At 40.1% G+C, this 20,123-nt stretch overlaps 1 protein-coding gene across 1 annotated transcript in view; it reads right to left on the bottom strand.

Annotated features, from left to right (window-relative positions):
* Nucleotides 1–19,842, bottom strand: part of CCBE1 (collagen and calcium binding EGF domains 1) — a 183,789-nt gene extending 163,947 nt beyond the window's left edge. Inside the window, exons 1-2 of the mRNA XM_089486884.1 lie at nucleotides 19,646–19,842; nucleotides 19,046–19,126 (exon numbers count right to left, since the gene is read on the bottom strand). Of these exons, the coding sequence (XP_089343010.1) occupies nucleotides 19,046–19,126; nucleotides 19,646–19,842 (278 nt within the window). The remainder of the gene's footprint in view (nucleotides 1–19,045; nucleotides 19,127–19,645) is intronic.
* Between the last annotated feature and the right edge of the window lie 281 nt (nucleotides 19,843–20,123).

Here is a 20,123-nt window from a genome sequence, read left to right as displayed (position 1 = left end):
GCTGAACTGACCTGAACAATTCGCACTAGTACTGGGGATTGGGCCATGTATTCTCCAGACTGTTTACCATGAGGATGGGGGGAGGATGTGCAGGCATGGCCTCAGTAAGACTTATCAGAATGAACTGAGTTTTAAGCTATGTTGCTCAGGGTTAAGACCATGTGATATGGGATCAAAATGTTCCAATACACTTTGGGGTAATTCTAGACAGGAAACAAATTATTATTTATTTATTTTAAAATTTCCAAGTAAGGGGGCTTCACAACTTCCCAACCAATGTTTTAACGGTTAAAAAGTTTGAGCTTGGCAATCAGTAAACACTTCCTATCTGATTCTCTTTTACTGAAACCTGAACCTGTGGTATCTTATCCTTCTCTCAGTGTCCTGGACAAACAGCTATTCTAGAGCTATATGCCTTTTCTTCAAAATAATGATTTAACAAACTGGTACATTAAGAATGTGTATATCATTCTGTATGACAGATGAGTTATTCTTTCTTCATCCCAACAGCTGAGCTTCTAAATAAACTGCCAAAATGATATTCATTATTCATTGCTAGTATAATCATAACATCCAAAGTACATGATACTCTAGAAGTATAGACAGAATCATCTTCATTTTAAGAAGTTTACAGAGCCTATCAAATTTAAAGTTCAATGACATGCAAAGATGGAATTGTTAGTTTATAGGATCTTAAAACACTATTTTGGCAGAAGTGGATTCTGAAATATTATAGCTCTTTATATTTCTAAGAAAAACATGACCAAGAACATTGATCTTGAATTCTCAGAACATCTGCAAATTTCAATAATACTTTCTTACAAGCTGAGTTTCATATTCTTCACTGATCATATAAATGTGTTTGTTGTAATGAACCATTCTAGAATATCAAAAATCATCATATTAGTTTTGCAAAAGTAATTAAATTAGTAAATAAATGTTTTTATTTTGTTATATGATGTCATTTTGCATTGTTATTATTATTTTATTAGGGATGGATGATAGTTAACTTATTAATTTGTTTATTTACTAGTTAGACTTATATCCCACCTTTTCTCCAGGGAATTCAGGGAAGTATACATGGCTCTCTTCTTCCCTACTTTATCCTCACAACAACCCTGAGAAGTAAGCCAGGCTGAGAAAAGGTGACTGTTCCAAGGTCAGCCAGTGCATGGGGTTCAGTAAGAGACCCTAAGATCAACACTCTAACTACTGCACCACAATGGTTTCTGTGGACTCGTGTCTGCATAAAGAAGAGCCTTCCCCCAAGAATAGATCTGATATAGGAAAACATGCGAAATATATTATTGGCAGGACAACTCACCAATGTCCAACAGAGTTGCAGAAAAATCACTTCAGTAAGTGGGGGAAAGGGGGTTTCCTATAAATCAGTATTTGAATCTGCACTTTCCATGCATCACTTCCCATCTTCAGATGGGGCCAGGAAAGATCCCTGTATGAAACTGTAGCTATGCAGTGTATAAAATACTCAATAGTCTGACTTACAATAAGGCATGTTCTCCTGTTTCCTCGCAACTAAGCTTCTGTTTCTCCCACTGGTACATTGTACAGAATAAGGAGAAAAAGAGACTTTTCAAAAGTGCACATTCCAATTTGCATCTTCAATTAGCAAGCAATAAAAGTATGTGTGCTTACCATGATGTTATCTAAGAAAGGTTTCCCTTTTGTATTCAAAGTCAAAGACTGAAATACTGTAGCCCACTGCCAAATGTTCAAACAATTAAGATAAAGACCTAGGCAATTTCCAGTTGAGTAGAAACAAACAGTAATTCCTGTTTTCAAAGATGTAGATATTACAGATTTTACTGGTAAAGTACACACCTTGCATAAAGAAGATCGCAGGCTTTTTCCTGCATAAGATCCATAAGTTGTTGTTGTTGTGTGCCTTTGAGGTTTGTTTTTTTTAATTTATGCTGACCCTAATGCAAACCTGTTACCGAGTTTTCTTGGCAAGATTCAGAGGGGGGTTGCCTTTGCATTCTTCTGAGGCTGAGAGAGTGTGGTTTTCCCAAGATCACCCAAGGGATTCCATTGCTGAGTGGGAATTCAAACTCTAGTCCCCAGAGGAAGTCGAACGATCAAACCACTGTGCCATCCTGACCCAGTAGATCAATGAGAGCAGCTCCCAGTTAAAATAAACAGTTCCGTGTTAGGTGAAAAGGTAGACTGATCTGGTATAAAATGGCTTACAATATATTTGTGAAATGCAAAAATCAAATTTAAATTGCATTTCTTGTTCTATGTTTATAATCCTGAATACAGCTGTGGAAAGGTTATTAGTATGCTTTAAAAAAATAAATGGGAAAGATTTTAAACTTTATGAATAAGTGGAAGGAATTTATTGTGTAGAATTTAACCACATAGTCATATTCATTCCCAAATATATATGACAGGAATCTTGGCTTAATAGACCACAATGGCATAAATACAATTGTTCATCCTGACCAGAGTAGACCTATTGAATCAATGAAATTTGCCTATGTGTTGACTCAAAATTCAACAATTGATTAAATACGCCTACTCTAAGGGGCCATTCAGGCTACCTTTTGTACTGAATTGTAACCTGGATTAAAAGTTCCCATTGGCACCAGTTTAGTTTGGTTCATAAACACTCCTAATAATAAATACAGAACTAAAATGGTTTCAGAGCAATTGGGTTGAATTTAAATGAAAATTCTGCCAAATCTTGTACATGAGGAAAGCCCCCTGGAATAGTAAGTAAGTTTCATGGCTCTAGGTCATTCCCTTCTTGGTCAGGCTGAGAACTTTTCAGCACCCCTCTGTACAATCTGCAAGCATGATGCAGGATCTTGCCCACAGACTTTCAAATACAAATAACGTTCAGTCCTTGCTACTGCAAGGTAGGGCTATAACTCTGCCACAACATTCCTTGCTGCTGAATGCAAATTGGCAGGAAAATTAGCGTGGAGTCATATACAGATATTTGTAGCTTAACAAATGAAAAATCTGAACCACACAAGTTGAATACCCAGAAAGAGCCAACTCTATGATTTTACAAAGATATATTATCCCTTTTAACTAGAAATGATAATTGAAGGAAGCATTGCTGCTGTATTTGGGCCCACAGTAAAACATTCCAGTTTTGTTTTGAAAAAGAAAAAAATGATCTTTTATTTTCAGTTGCCAGAATCTGTTACTTACATTTTTGTCTGTTATTCCTATATGTATTATATATCAACACATAATAACCACAGAGTTTAGCCAGCAAATCCTTTATTTGTAAAGATACAATTGCAATTGCCGGTTTTAATAAATGAGTAAATCTTAATAAATTACTTCAGTGGAGCAATATATCCATTATTAGCGATCGCTACATCATTTCACTTTGCATGTTCCAAAACTGCATTTATAGCAAGCTCATGTGTGAGATCAGGCTTTGTTTATTTTCCTTATTCATTTATTTTAAAATTAGCATAAGCAAGTATTCACATACACATTCTAACATTCTCCATTTCCATCTTATTGCTCAATTAAGCTGTATGCTCAAGTGCCTTGACTTCAAAGAACTATATTTAAAGAGACAACAACATTCCCATGAAAGCACACATGAGAGTTATTTCATGATAAAATGTGCTCTGTCTCTCAAAGTCTTTCCTCCCTCCCCATGGGAACAAATAGCGGGTCACCAGAAGTCAAAGCAATATATCCCTCATCTTATCCCTAACAAAAGAAAGTCCTGCAAAGGAATATTGCACTGCATAAAAAGAAACCATGGATTATCAGCCAAATACAAATGAAATATAAGGTTCGGTACATTTAACTTTATCACTGATTCAATCTCTGTAAATACAAAATGTAGAGAAGAAACATGTTTCTCAACAGAAACTACATTCCCTGTGAACAAAACAACTTCTTTAAAGAAAAGAGTACCTGATACATTTTCACTCAGTATTTCGTTTTAAAGCTCTTCTTCTGTAGGTGAAACACAGACCTCTTTTCAACATTTAACAGAGGATGCTATAGATCCTCTTCTACTCCTGTTACCATGTAACATACTTCATTGTCCCTATTCACCAAGAACTGGACCTGTTTAGTGATTCCTGGCCTTAGTAAACCACCGTTCCTCTTTATGTCCTCTGGGGCTGCTTTATTGAAAAGAAATTTCTAGCATCAGTTGCTAGAACTGTCTCTCCTCTAGACTGTAGAAATTAGATATCAGACTGGGTGAAGATGAACAACACATCTTACTTGCAAAGCTCTTGAGTGTAAATGCGTACAGACAAACAATAACAAATCAAGCAAATAAGTGCTATGCAAAGTAGTGAGAAGCACTGATGTAAAATATTTGAATATTTCAACTTGAATATTTCAACTTCTAACAAGATATTAAAGGAAAATTATATTCTTCTAACTTCATTTGCTATACTGTAGATTATTTGTAAATTCTGAAGTGGAAATGTATATTATGACAAGTCCCATAATCTATGCCTTCAGGTATGATTCAAAAATGAAGACAACTCTATTGAACAATATATATGTGTATCAGCAGTACATGCCAAAATATCCAGTGTACTAAGATCATGGACAGTCACAGAATAGTGAGCTGTCAAAGGGCAGGTTTACCAGTTAGCATGCTGGACTTTGGCCAAAATGACCTGAAATTACACAGGAAAAGTGAAAGGAAGGACACACATCTCCCCAAAAAACATAAGATTACAAGCTCAAGATTGTCCAGGAGCTTCTTTTCATAGCAGAGGGGAAATCACTGAATTTGAGGGCTATCTAGTCTAATCCTGCCATGTAGGAATACACAATTAAGCACTCCTAAAAGATGCCTATCTAAACTTTGTTTAACGACCTCGAAAGATGGAGAATGCACCATCCTCCAAGGCAATCTAATCCACTATAGAACTGCTCTTATAGTAAAAAGGTTCTTCCTAATGTTAAGGTGGAATCTCTTTTCTTGTAAATCCATTGGTTTCTGGAGCAGCGGAAAACAAGGTGGCTCTGTCTTCTTTACATGCAAACACAGCTATCATGTTCTCTCTCAGTGTTGTCTTCGCTTAGCTAAACATATCCAGCTCCTTATGTCATTTGTCATGAAGTTTGCATTCCATCCTTCATGTGTAGTTTTACAGTACATATTGACATTATGCTGCTCTCCTTCAATTGTTGGATTACAACTCCAAGCATTCCACATCATTGGATACACTGGCTTAGGCTGATAGGACTTGCAATACAACTTCTAGAGGGCTGCCTGATTCCCACCCTTGTTTTACAGAGATTGTTGTTAACTGCCATCAAAACTTTGACTTATGTCAGCCCTATGAATGAGTGGCCTGCAAGTCACCCTATCATCCACAGCCCTGCTCAGGTCTTGCAAACTTAGGGCTGTGACTTCCTTGATTGATCTGAAACGTGGTCTTCTTCTCTTCCTATTTCCTTCTTACCTTATCAAGCATTATTGTCTTTTCTAGCGAGTCATGACTTCTCATGATATGGCCAAAGTACGACAACCTGAGTTTAGTGATCATGGCTTCAAAGGAGAGTTCAGGCTTGATTTATTCTAGAACTTTGTGTGTCTTTTTAGCAGTCCACAGTATCTGTAGAACTCTTCTCCAGCACCACATTTCAAATGAGTTTATATTCTTCTTATCATCTTTCTTCACTGTCCAGCTTTCACAATCAAAATACAATGGCATTGACAATCTAGCTTTAAATACCTTAGTTGACAACCTGGATAAGGGCACGTATTGTAAATTCCCGCACAGGAAGAACTATGACATGTCTTATCCACTCCCCAAAACCGACACCTTTTAAGCTATTGCTTCCCCCATTTGATCTTGTTGTGTGCTCTGACTTATGTTGACCCTAAGGGGATCCTATCATGAGTTTTTCTGAAGCTGAAAGTGTGTGACTTGCCCAAAATCACCCAGTGGGTTTCCATGGGCCTGTGGGGATGGGAAACCTGGTCTCCCTACAAGGGCCTAAATACTCTAAAGGCACCAGATTCCATCTGACCTTGGAAGCTAAGAAGGGTCAGCTCTGGTTGGTACTTATAAATACCTGGTGCTGTAGGTGATATTTCAGAGAAAGGAACTGGTAAATTCCTCTCAGTATTCCTTGCCTAAGAAAACTTTATGAACTTTTGTAGGCTTGGTTTACTTCCTCAGAACCAAGTCTGCAAAAGCTTATGCTACAACTCCTCTCTTTCAGTTAGTCCCAAAGGTGAGCTGCCTTAGGTCCCTTTTTGGGAGAAAGGCAGGATAAAAATGAATAATAATAATAATAATAATAATAATAATAATAATAATAATAATAATAATAATGTGCTATAAGATCCCTTTGTATACTGATACTCCAGACTAGCACAGCCATGTCTCTGAGTTAAATAAATTGTATTTGTTTTAATTTTTTTGTGTCCATGAATTCCAGTTCTGGGGAAAAGGAAGGATATAAAGTTAATAAAAATAACAATATGAGAATAGGGATGCTACAAGTGTGTTTGTGCTTGTCAGAATGTATAGATATGGCTTGCTATGAACTGCAGTGTGGTCAAATCTGGGGAGTCATTCAAAGGTAATGAATTGCTGTTTATTTGTTTGATAGTCTTTAGGGCTGAAGGGCAGGGTATAAATACAATAAATAAATAAATAAATAAATATTTGTTTACCAGCCCCACACTGAGTGCCATGTGAAAACAAAAATACCAAACAAAAACAAGGAGATATACCAATTAATATGACCAAATGATTGTACTAAAGAAACACTTGCAGAAGAAGAATTCAAATCTTAAGAAGAATTCAAAGCTACAAAAATCTTTAGGCAACTCAAAACCTCTAAACTTTTCCCCCCTTTCCTACAAGCTGTATCAATTGCATACTCCAATCACAAATTAATGTACACATGTTTCTTGTGTACTTATTCATAGCAATGATTCATCTTGTGTGCCTATGTGTGCTTAACAAAATCTTGTTGTTTATGAGCTACTTTATTTACTGAAGAACAACCAGACAACCTAAATATGCAACACATTCCATAATGAACATACTGCCAAAGAGTTCAGCCACAATTTAACATAGTTCTTCAGTAATCTTTATAAAACTAAACAAAGGCAACACAGAGACTCTGGTCTTCCTCTGTTTTATTCATAGATCTGCAGGCAGAGCTGCATAATTTCAAGTCTCATCAGCAAATTACTATAGTATGTCAGCTCAATCTCTTATAAAAACTATTTAGCATGAACTTTCATAGTATGTCAGCACACACATTATTACTATAGTATGTCGGCACACACATTATTACTCTATGGTGCTGCTACAGATCATGTACATTTGCTTGAGTTATTCTCTAAAGCTGCAATAATCATTCAAGAAACTAACTAACTAAGGCAGGTAAAATCTGTCTTAAAAATTAGTTTTGTGGATCACACTGCTAAGTTCTGATCTAACACTCAAACTACTATACCACCCTAGTTCTCTATCTTTGAGCTAGGTGAGCAATACTATGCTTTTACAAAGGATTATAAAACTGATGGGACTGAGGCAACTGTTGGCATGAATTGATTTGTCATCATGAACACCCGCTTCAGTAATCTCAGCATATTTTCACCCATGTTGGTGTGTTGCTGTTCACTGCGTTAACTGAAAATGATTTCAGAATTAAAACAAGATTGCAGTTTCTGCCATGGAGTTTTAAGGTTCCTTCCTCTATAGTCTTCGCTCAAGATAAATATTAAAACCCCCACAAATATGGCAGAAATATGGTAAACCTGTCCCAAAATTCTATGCTTACAGAAACCGATGTTTGAGAAAACTGAGGAAACTGAATATTAAAACAGGCTTTCCCATCCTGATACTCTTATGTTGAACAGCAATTCCCATCACTCCTCTAGCCACCATGGTCACTGGGGTTAATTGGGGCTAGCTTATTTTTCAGGTGCGGGGGGAGCCATCTGAATATGTCTCAGCAGCACTGATGCTGCATTACCCCCAGAATGTGCTACCTGAAGCAGTTGCCTCACTCTGCTTAATTATAGAACTGACCCTGACATCACTGTCTACAGTGGAATTTGCTTCTAAGCAGACTTACAGGAGCATTCCGTACAGTTTCAGTCCCACAGAAACCTAATTGGGAGTTCAGCAAAACTTACTTCTGAGAAGACATGCAGGAAATCAGGCTGAATAATTTACCCACGGCCCTTCTGAGTATAAACCACTATTTTGGCAGTGTGTGTTATAAATAACTATATTCTTAGAAATATTGAATAAATAAATAAAAACAGCCCACATTGGCTCTTGATTCAAGTTCGTATCACAGAACAGCCAAGGTTTTTGTTGAGTGGCCTTGGAAAAGTCACACTGTATCATCTTCAGCCTTTCATTTGTAAAATATTGAAAGTAGTGAATTACCAGACTCCACTATTCTGAAATATTGTATGGTTTGGGATTATGAGAAATCTTTCAATGGTGTGGAAAATCCCAATATTGTATTGTAAACCATGACCCAAAACTAGACAATACTGAACAACACTGGCAGATGGAATTACCCATTTGTTTCCTGTCAAATGGTTATGTTTGGCTACAGTCCACAAACCATGCGAGTCAAGAGGCCTAGCTCCCATGAACTGGAGACAGCTTAATATTGAAAATGTAATGGTTTATACAGTAAATTACACTTTACTGGGTACCACTGTTCTAATCTTCTTTTGTGCCCAGAGGCAACTTTCTATCAGCTTTCTCAGCAATGTAATGCTGTACATGCCTCTGAGTCAAGGTTTCATTAGAAAGATATTAATTAGTAGGGACATCATGAACATTCAAAAACAGCTGCTCAAAAAGGTGGGGGGAAATGACCGCAAGCAAGGTCAGGGAGGACAGAAACCCTTGTTGCAACCCAGGCAAAATAAACAGGTCTGGGTTCACTTTGATCATGCAAAGCACTGTTTCACTCCTTCCCTGCCCTCAGGCTACCTAACAACTTGACTCAAAACAGAGGAAGGCAGAGGCAGCAAGCAACATTAGCTTTGGTGCTTTCCAATGGGGAAGATGCAACTGGGAGTCCCTAATAGAAAAAAGCATGCCTACTTCAATCAGTTCAGCATCCTTTTTGGGAAACCAGACGGGATGCAATGGCTGTAAATTGTTCTAGAGCACTTCCTGAAGATTTGGATACATTAGTTTGGAATGCATGCAAATCTCTTCAGGACTGCTTGAGAGCCACAGAAAGCCTTGCCCACTTTCACAGCAACAAAATGATGGAACACCCTCAGTCCCAAGAACAGTAAGCAAATTCTATTAGAGATGCCTAAAGTTTGTTTTGCTTTGCGTAATTTTTGCCTCAGAGCACTAATCCTGCTGGAAAAATCTCCAGGATTCAAAGTTTCATGCATTTAAAAGCCTTATCTAAAGTGAATGTGGATCAAGTTACTCAAAGAAGGTTATATATCTTGTTTGCTGTTTATTTAGGACACCGGGTCCCTGTCACTTGACCCTCTGCACTAATCCTCAGCACTTGGAAACTCCATTCATTACTATTTTGATTATTTTTGTAGAGCAAGATACAAAAAATCCTTCCCAATTTACCTCATCAGTTCCTAAACATTAACACAAGCATTTTTCCAAACCTACAAGGGGGGAAGGGAGAGAAAAGAAAGAAAACCAGAATAAAAATCTACCATGTTGTACCATGAATGTTCTATCAAGACAACTCTTCAGGCTGTTGCTAGGAACTAGTGAAGAATATAATTTCAGCCTGAGGTTCGACTAGGTTCACACACTCCAAACTGTCTACATGGTGCAATTTGGACATCAGAATCCTCATGCTGACAGGCGATTGGGGTGTAGCTTCAAAAATCTACACAGAGAAAAATGTGCACATTTCAAACACAGGCAAAGTGTTGTTTAAACATGCTAAAGTCAAGGAAAGAGGGGAAAATGCATTCTTCACGCAATTCAGAAACATAGCTAATGCGAGGACTTTACTGCACGAGAAAAGAAAGGCAAAGCCAATTGAGAGAGTAGGACTTTCTCTTTGGCATTTTGCATGTCCTTATAGCATTTCCATTCTTTTCCCTAGGGAAAAGATAACCATCTCTCATTGGGAAGAGAAGTGCTATGATGACATGCATATGGCACAGAGCTGTTATTCTCCTTATCGGTTTCTCCTTTCTTTTCTCATGCAGTAAAGTCCTTAGTCTGAAATATCAGTACGCAAAGGGATGTTGTAGCACCTTTGAAACTACCTGTGCAAAAGTTGTAGCATAAGCTTTTGTAGAGTTTTGGCCGAAACAGACAGGTGGTAAGCGCCAGCTTCCCGCTGGTGTGGGAGCATGGCATTCAGATGATGCACGCTCTATGCTACACGGCTGACCACACATGTGTTGGCATCACGGCCTTCCGGTGGTGCAGCATTTACATGCACTACAGTGCAAGAACACCAAAAAGCCACAGCAGGGGTAGAAAAGATGCCGCAAAAAAGACCAGCAATTTGCCACTTCTTTTTTGCAGCAGCAAAACGCCGGAGTGGGGCCACAATGTATGGTTGCCATAGCACCCACCCAGCTCTTTCAGGGGCAGTGTCGTGCTACCCCTTTGGGATAATCTGTTTTGGCTCTCAGTCTCCCTCCTCAGATGCATGGAGTGAACCCGTGCCTATGAATAGCCATAGAAATGCAAAACTTGTGGTTATAATAATGAGGTGACTAGTTCAGCTTTAACAGTGGCCATTGCTATTGAGGGTATACAATTTTAAATGCACACATTTGGAAAAGAAACAAGAAAATGATGGAACACGTTCCATTAAAATAGCAACAACAGAACCAGGCACATAGGATGTGGAGGTGGGAAAAGGAGGGCATTTGCAGATGCAGATTTTATAGGTGCACACATCTGCAGTGCCTAAGAGCTGGCAACCATGACATATCACATAACACATATATATTTCGTTTATGCACTAAGAGCAGATGGAAGGTCTCCTCTTGTGTTATGAGAATGCTTCCAAGGAAAACCTGGGTTACTTGCTACACTAGGTCCATTTTTCACCATTGAGGCATTGGTTCCCCCACAATCAGCTGGAAGAAGAATTAAATGTGATTAAAACAAAATCTAATATGCACAATATTTTCTAGCAGCAACCTTCTTCTGTAGTCCAAGAGTCTTTTATAACATAATTTGTAGTCTGTAAAGGTTCCCTGAAACAATAATTAGTAGTTTCATCTTTGCATGTGCTTTCCCTTTTATTATCTCTTGTAGAGCAGAAGTGAGATTAGTAATTAACAGTTCTTTTATTCCTTTCATTAGTATTTTTCCTAGTATACATCAGCATAACATCACTATAAAGAAACAACAGGAAAATGAAAGTAACCCAGGAGTTAATACTCCTGATCAGAAACAGAAGCTAACTAATTAAGTATTAAGGATAAATTCTAATCTGCCAGATTTGCCAAACACAAAGAAGTGAAAGAGAAAAGTCTGCCAGAAGAATATTTTTAAACAAAAGCACAGTAGCACTTTAAAGCATGGGTGAAGATAGTACAGCCCCTAAGCCACATGTGTTCCCAGAGCTGTTTTTCAGACATCCCAAGGGCTCCCTCATCCCAGATTGTGGGGAATGTTGGGGAGTTTATTGTTCTTTTTGTTTTTACTAAAAAAAAATCCTGCTGTATTTCCTAGGAGTATGCAGGACAATTCAACCATAGCCGAGATCCTAGATCAAGGAAACAGCATGTAACTTTACCCTCACACTTACACAATGCTACCTCATTACAGAACTGCATCACCAATGTGCATGCTCATCTGCATGCACAGTGCACCTCCAAAATGACATCAGTGCTTGTCCAGGCACAATGTACCTCTACAATGGCGCAGCTGCAACTCCTCTTCTGCATCTGTGAACTAACTATGCCTGTCCTGCATCACATAAAAATCTCCAGCAACTTTTGTAGATGAACTTGGGGTGTATCCACACTGTGGAATCAGTTTAACACCACTTTTACTGCCATGATTCTATCCTCTGGAATCCTGGGATTGGTAGTTTGGTGAAGATTCTAAAATGTAAATACATACAACTCAGCACTAAGGTTAGAATCAACCAATCCATTGTATTCCCCATCATTATGTACAGATGCAAGAGCTGGACAGTGAAGAAAGTGGACAGGAAAAAAGGCAACTTATTTGAGATGTGGTGCTGGAAATGAGTGCTAAGGATAATGTGGATAGCCAAAAAGACAAACAAAGGGATTTTTCAACAGATCAAGCCTGAATTTGTCTTTGGGGCCAAGATGATCAAACTGAGGCTGTCATACTTAGGCCACATCGTGAGAAGGCATGACTCATTAGAAAGACAATACTGCTAGGAAAGGTGGAAGGCAGCAGAAAGAAAGGAATGTTACCAAATGTTAGAGCTGGATATTTGCCCAATATTCTACAAAAAAATTTTTTTATCCCATTCTCCCTTTATGCTTAGATCTCCAACCCAGAACTTCTACGTAGTCACACACCCCTCTTTCTCTTTCCCTCTCTTTCCGTGTTCTTTCAAATCTCAGCATAAGATCAACCTTTTCTATGAAACCCAGGCTAAGCTCCCAAACTAAGTACTGTATACATGTACTGGAATTGTCTCATAGAATTTCATTCTTCCTGTTCTTGTATCTCCCACTGGTTCTTAAACTATGAAACCAGCACCAAAAGTATTCCATGGAAAACCTTCATGAGGCCCCGAGAATACAATGAAAATAATAAATGAAAATAGTAAAGCTTCATAGACTCTTTCAACCACTTGCTGAAGATGCTACAAAGTCTTTCTTTGTTGATGTGACTAGAGACAGTTTGTAGTCTTAAAATTAAAAAAGAAGTTTGCCTTTTCACCAGTACAGGTTGCTACAGTGGAATTTTGGCCCTATTCACATTACAAAATAATCTGTTTTGGAAACCGGGTTATTTCCAAGTAATTCAGGCTTGCACGGACTGTAGTTGGTGCAATTTGGGGAGAGGGGGACTGAAAAGCCCATTTAAATCAGCGCATTTGGCACTGGATCCCTTAAAGGTTCCTTTTTTTAAGAACCACAATAATCAGCATCTCCAATTGTATGAGTAAGCTATCAGATCAATTCGGATCACACAGCCACCATTCAGGAAATGCAGTCACCTCCATTTTGACCCAGAATGGTGGTGAATGGGAACTTCTGACCAGATTTAAATGCCATGGAGAGATTCACTGCCTTAAAATGTAGTGAGAATGGTGGACTGATTTTGAATCAATTCATAGATACAGATCTCTCCATACAAAAAAGTGTGACTGGCCCCTTTGTATAGGTTTCTCGCCTATGGCATTGTTGGGTTGGAGCCAGAGGCCAAATGCAACAGCTGAGTTTCAGTTTGGAAGTCTTTCGGGGACCCTCCAGCAAGGAGAGCGGAAGGTACAAAAATGGAGTAGTCTGCAAATAACAATTGGAATTTGCAGAATAATGGTTTAGTATAGTAAAGTTTAAGGAGTACTGATTTAATTAGAAGCCTCCTATAACATACAGGGCTGTAATTTCATTTTGCTACATAAATTCAGCGTTCTCTAAACACTGAACAGTAACAAAGGTCAAAGGAAAACGACAGAGGGCAGAGCAAATGACAGGCTGTTTCCCAAAAGTTAATCACTGCAGCCTGCCTGGATTTAGTTAACAATGTTTTTATGAACAGCATGCAACCATTAAACCAGTCATACATCTTGCTGAATGGCCTGAAGCAAATGTTTACATGTGTAGTACAGTCAGCTGCTCTTAAGATACACGCTGTTACTTTTTTTTTTAAAATCACATTATCCGCAGACTTTAGCACCAAGAGCATGCCACCCTTCACAGCCACATAATCCAGGCCATAGTCAGCACAAGTCTCACAAGCTTTCTAGTGTCATCTCAACATAACACAAACACACAGGGCATTGTACTGTTGACACAACAGCACTAGCGCCACATTACAAATGTGTCAAACATTTCACACTCTTGCTCAGCAAGTGCAACAAGCATGGAATTCCATTTATTAAAAAAATATTATGGCACTGTTTTTCATATACGTCCTTTATGAAAGCCCTTCAAGGTTGTGATCATACTGCAATTAAATACATATGCATATTCTGCCTATAATTCAGCTACATAATTTTTTTACATTCAGATACTTTCAAAAGCTAGTGAGCTATTTGTCACATTGTTTTACTCTGACCTCAAAACCCATCTGGTAAATCAGATGCAAGTAACATGTGCCCCTCCAGATGCTGTCTGACTAGAAGTTCCTCCAGCCCTGGCAAGCACAATCTGTGGCAAGGAATCCTGAACGTTACAGTCTGTAGATCTGGAGGGCTGCATCGTTCATACCCCTATTCTAACGCAAAGAGTTTCTTTTCTCCATCTCTCTTTATTGGTGGACCTCTTGGGCTGTTGTTGTGTTCTTCCCCTTTTTTCCCCCTTAGATTTTCCACTGTATTTCAAAATAACTTTTTCTGGTGATAGTAATTCCACACTCTTATTAAAAGGTGTCTGCTCTTTACAAATCCTTGCCTAAATACCCTAAAGGCACCAGAAGCTAAACAAGGTCAGCCCTGGTTAGTGCTTGGATGGGAGACCACCAATGAATACCAAGTGCCAGATGCTATATTTATGAGGAAAAAACGAGCAAAACCACCTCTGACTATTTGTTTCTTAAGAAAACCCTACAAAATTCATGGGGTCACCATAAGCTAACAGGTGACTTGAAGGCACAGATATATACATAAATACGCTTTACAAATATTTCACAGGTTAAGGCCACAGTCTTATGAACGTTTGGTTCAGCTGCAGTCTTACTCCATTTGGAGTAAATCATATTATAATTAGTGGTATCTACTTCCAATAAGCATGCATATGTTTGTCCTGCATTAAGTTTAAGAGTAGAACAATCTGTAACCTAAATGGTTAACATACATCACAGGGGCACAAGTCAATAAAGTGTTAACCTGTAAAATTATGTTTCCAATTTGCAAAATTCAGCTAGAGCAGGCCATCAACATGAACTGCTGGATGGCAAGTCAACACTTCAGTCAGTTCCACTGATTCAACAGGCTTGCTCTAGCTGAGAGTAGAAATTAGATTTAGATGAAAATTTCCAGTCCCTCATTTAATGCAGGCTGTATACATCAGCAAAACAAGACATGTTTACACTAGACAAATGTAAAACACTAGTTAAAGAGGCACTTGCAATTTATATAGGTATTGCTAAAGAGTGAATGGGGCTGTCCATAGAACTACAGTACTACAGAACATAATCTGGTAAAGCACTACAGAACAGAATATAATGTGACCGGAAACTGTTAAAGTACACGTTATAAACATGACACTTCTACAACATAACTTGTTCACCAATACTAAAAGTATTTTGTGTGGGTACGTACTTTCGAGTCATCTATCACCTTATGGCAACCCTATGAATTTCATAGGGTTTTTCATTAACAAGTTATTGAGGAGTTATTCACAATGTGAAAATAATCCAGGATTAATCTCAGTTGAATCTACATTTCACAAGCATCCCAAATGTACCCAATTAAGGTGTTTGTTTTTTTTTTTTTTTTGGGGGGGGGGGGGGCTGCCAAAAAAGCCTACTTAATCCAGGAAAATTGATATCGTTATTTTCCCCCTGAGTTGTTAAAGAAGACCCAATAACCAATGTGAACAGACCCAAAGAGACCTGGGATAAAACTCTGCATGCCTTGAAACATGTTCCAAATGCATTAGCATAATCGATTTCATCTGTATTCGAGCGCTGGCACATGTGAGAAACGGAACGTGCAGAAATGTGCATCAATTCAGTTCCATAGCGTATATAACAAACCCAGAATGATTGAGAGATGTCATGGTAAAAACAATGTTTGAATGACCCCTCGGAGATGCTTTTGCTAGTTCCTTCCTCTGAAATCTAGCCTACAACACCTGGTATTCGTTGATGGTTTCACATTCAAGTACTAACCAGAACTGACTGTTTAGCTTCTAAGATCAGACAGGATATGGTGCATTATTCATCTTTTGCAAACACCCAAAGCACTTTTCAGCAACAGCAACATGTTCCCATGTTAATTCCAGCAATGAATGACTTTACTTCTAAGTCATTTGTCTAGTCATTGCTCTAAGAGCAATGTATTGCTGTATGTCTTTGCTTCAGCCCAGTGCTGAAATGAAAGAGTAGTAACCTACATTCCTTTGCAGGGACTCAGCAGTCACAGAGGATTTGAAAAATGTGGCATAGTGGTTTGAGTGTTGTACTATGACTCTGGAGACTAGGGTTTGATTCCCAGCTTAGCCTTGAAACCCCAGTTTGGCATATCACATGTTCTCAACCTCAGCAAAGGCAATGCCAAACCTCCTCTGAACAGATCTTGCCAAGAAAACCCCATGACAGGTTTGCCTTAGGGTCGCCATAAGTCAGAAATGCCTTGAAGGCACACAACACACAAATCCTACCAGGAGGGCAAAAACAATTATTTGAGAGGGGTGGCACAGACCCCTGTAACCATAACCATACCTAGGACTGTCTCTCACATTTTACCAAGATTTGTGCAACCAAGCATGCAGATTAAAGCAACCTGTAGAGAGTGAAACACCTGTATTGTACCCAACTCTGTAAACAAAACTGTTACTTCATCCACATTTTTAGGTAGACACATGAAAATTTAAATGCACACGGGGTCCTTGGGCAGACTCAACTCTAAGGAGTTTATCACACGGGACAAATCCCATGCAGAAACTAAATTTGAATGGAAAACAATCCGCATTTGTGGGTTGTTTTTCAGATGACATTTGGGGTTAGCCCAAACAGAAAGTTGAAAAAAACCTGCAAAAGGAGCTGGGTTTTGACAACTTTGCATTCAGGTTATTTTTCTTTCATGCAAACGTTCTCTGAAAAACGTTTGTATGAAAGAGAAATAACCTGAACGCAAAGTCGTCAAAACCAGCTCCTTTTTACTTTTGCTAAATTCTGAAAGCACAAAGGAGCTTTCCGTTCCAATTATTTTCATGTTATTTCTCTTTCACTAGAGTGCATCTGACAAACAACACCTGGATTTTAAAATCCTGTTTCTGCATGGGATTTTACCAATTTGCTCGCGTGTGATAAACTCCTAAGAGACATGAAGAAAATGTGCAGAAAGATTCTACTTCTCAAGAAACAATGACAGCCACTTCAGTGGGATATACTTTCAGTGGGATCTCTCCTGGCAGGCCTTTCCAACTTAGTTACCCTCCCCAGATATAGAGATATTTGTCCCCTCATCTGTTTATTTCCCCCCGCCAATGTTTCTGCCTATTTTTTGTTTGTTCAAAGTTTTTAATGTTTTAAATGTTTTAATATTATTACTGTTTATTTCTGTTTTAATACTGGGAATGGGGGGGGGGGTGGTAGGTCTAGGGTTTGATTTTTTTAAACTCTATTGTGATTTGTTGTATTTTATTGTTGTAACCCGCCCGGATTCTTCGTGATTGGGTGGGCTAGAAATAAATCTATTATTATTATTATTATTATTATTATTATTATTATTATTTTGGGAGTGGGGCCTTTATTAAAGATATTTTGGTTCACATCATTGCAGAGCAGAAGCCGGCACTATTTTGCAATGATAGTGAAAGGCTCCTACATCAGACTTGGGTAAAGACAGGCCTCCTGTAGACATTGACCATTGCACTTCAGTAGCAGAGCTGATCTGGCAATACAGAAGAGAGCGAGATTAAACCAAGTGCAAAGATCTTCCCTTGCCATGTGAAATTGCAAAAAGAAATGAAGGTGGCTGGGGGGGGGGGGGGGCGGAGTAAGGGAGACATTTCAGGTTCAATTGCAATAAAACCATTTTCTGCTTTCGGAAAGTGACATACAACCACTTCTCCATGTCCTCCAAGCAAGCAAATACAATAAGAAACCAGGCAAAGGCGATTCAAACCCTGCCTGGTTTCCCACAAAGAGCCAGGGGCGTATAAAACCAACAGAGCCATGAAGGGCAGTCCCCTTCAGTCATGTTGCAAACAACAAGCCTCCCCCTCCCTTACAAAAAACAACTTAGAAGCTGCCAAAACTATGGCAAGACTATCTGTTACAAGTAGATATATGTGCCTTCAAGTCACCTATTGGCTTATGGTGACCCTGTGAATTTTATAGGGTTTTCTCAGGCAAGGAATCTTCAAAAGTGGTTTTGCCAGTTCCTTTCTCTGAAAGATAAGCTACAGGCCACTACAGCACCTGGGATTCACTGGCAGTCTCCCATCCAAATGCTAACAACCAGGGCTGACACTGCTTGGCTTTCAAGATAGGCCATACTATTTGTCAACTATTTGTTTGAGTGTTGGACTACAACTCTGGAGACCAGGGTTTGGGCAAAAGTCACACTCTCCCAGCCTCAGGGGAAGGCCATGGCCAACCTCCTCTGAAGAAATCTTCCCTGAGACTGTGGCTTTGGATCAGAGCTACAAAAACCTCTGTGTGACATACACCTGTAATGGAGTCTCCTTCTTTGGAGGCTTTGAAACAGAGGCAGAATGGCTTTGATGGAGAGTTCCTGCATAGAAGAATGGGGTTGGACTGGATGGCCCTTGGGGTCTCTTCCAACTCTGCGATTCTCTGATTTTAAGAAAACCCCAGGATAGGGTCACCATAAGTCGAAAACAACTAGAAGGCACACAACAATGACAACATCAATTGGTTAACTGAGGCATCGGAAGTTATGGTAAGCAAGGATGAAGGAAAAGGCACTCTGCACATGGTCCCACGTGGTGGGACATCCCAAACTTCTGGGACTGACTGGTTGAAGGGATTTAACTGGAATGGAAGAAAGTAATGGAAAGGAGGCTCAAGTGGTCTGAGAAGAGAAGGAAAGAAAGAAACCCTGGCTCTCTTTTCCATTCAGGAGAAACCCACTGGCGAGGCAGGCCCTCCAAGGGCAACGATTTCCTTCTTCTCTTTTCTTCTGACACCATTTGAACCCCAAAGAAGAGGAGGAGGAGGAGGAGGAGGAGGAGGAGGAAGGGCCCCCGGGGAGGAGGGGGGAGAGGGAGGCCACTGACCTGAAGCAGGTGGCGAGTTCCCCGCCGGGCTTGAGGCAGGAATACCTGGTGGTGGCGACCTTGCTCTCCGAACACACCTCCCTAGGAATGGAGAGAGAGGAGAGAGAGAACAGGGAAAAGGAAGAAGGAGGGCAAGGAAGAAGGAAAAAGAGGGGGAATGAGAAAGAAAAAAGAAAGGGAAGGGAGCAAGAAAGGAGGGAAAGAAAGAAAGAAAGAAAGGGAAGGAAGGAAGGAGGGAGAGAAGAAAGAGGGGCAGAGAGAGAGGGAAAGAAGGAAAGGAAGGGAAAAGGAAGGAAGGAAGAAAAGAAAGAAAGAAATAGAAAAGGAAGGAAAGAAAAAAAAGAAAGAAAAGAAAAGAAAGAAAGAGGAAGAGAAAGGAAGGAAGTAGCGAGTGAGAGAGAAGGAAGGAAGGGAAAAGAAAGGAAGGACGGAGAGAGAGGGAAGGAAAGAAATAGGGAAGGAAGGAAGGAAGGAAGGAAGGAAGGAAGGAAGGAAGGAGAAAAAGAGAACATTATCCCTTCACATCTCCGTCTCCTTCCCCTTCCTTCCTTCCTTCCTTCCTTCCTTCGTTCCGCTGCCGCCACCCACCCACCCACCCACCTGTCGCCGCTCTCCTCGGGCTCCTGGCGGAAGGTCCACGCCTCTCCCAGCGCCACCGCCAGCCCCAGCAGCCCCAGCAGCAGCAGCAGCGGCAGCAGCAGCGGCGGCGGCCCCAGCGGCAGCCCAGGGCAAGGCCCCCGCCACGGACCCAGGCGCCCCCGGGCAGCCCTGCAGCCTCCGCCGCCCCTCCGCCCCATCGGACGGCCTCTGCTCCCCAGACCCAGGCGCCGGGGCTCTGGCCAGGAGGAGGGACAGCCCCTGAGCAGGAGGAGGAGGAGGAGGAGGAGGAGGAAGAAGAAGTGCCCTCGAGGGCCAGGATCAGCACGAGGCAGAGGGGGGGAGGAGGAGGAGGAGGAGGAAGGAGCACCTGAGTCAGGAGTATGACCCCAAAGGGGGGGGGGGAAGAAAAGGGAGAAGAAGAGGTAAGAGAGGAGGAGGAGGAAGAGGGGGAAGAGCAAGGGGAAGAAGAAACAAAGGA

This window comes from Sceloporus occidentalis, unplaced genomic scaffold, assembly GCF_023333645.1.
Source record: "Sceloporus occidentalis isolate IW3139 unplaced genomic scaffold, rSceOcc1.0.p SCAF_1, whole genome shotgun sequence".
Classification (NCBI taxonomy): domain Eukaryota; kingdom Metazoa; phylum Chordata; class Lepidosauria; order Squamata; family Phrynosomatidae; genus Sceloporus; species Sceloporus occidentalis.
Note: the sequence above shows the minus strand (reverse complement) of the source record. Positions and strands in the feature narration are given on the sequence as shown.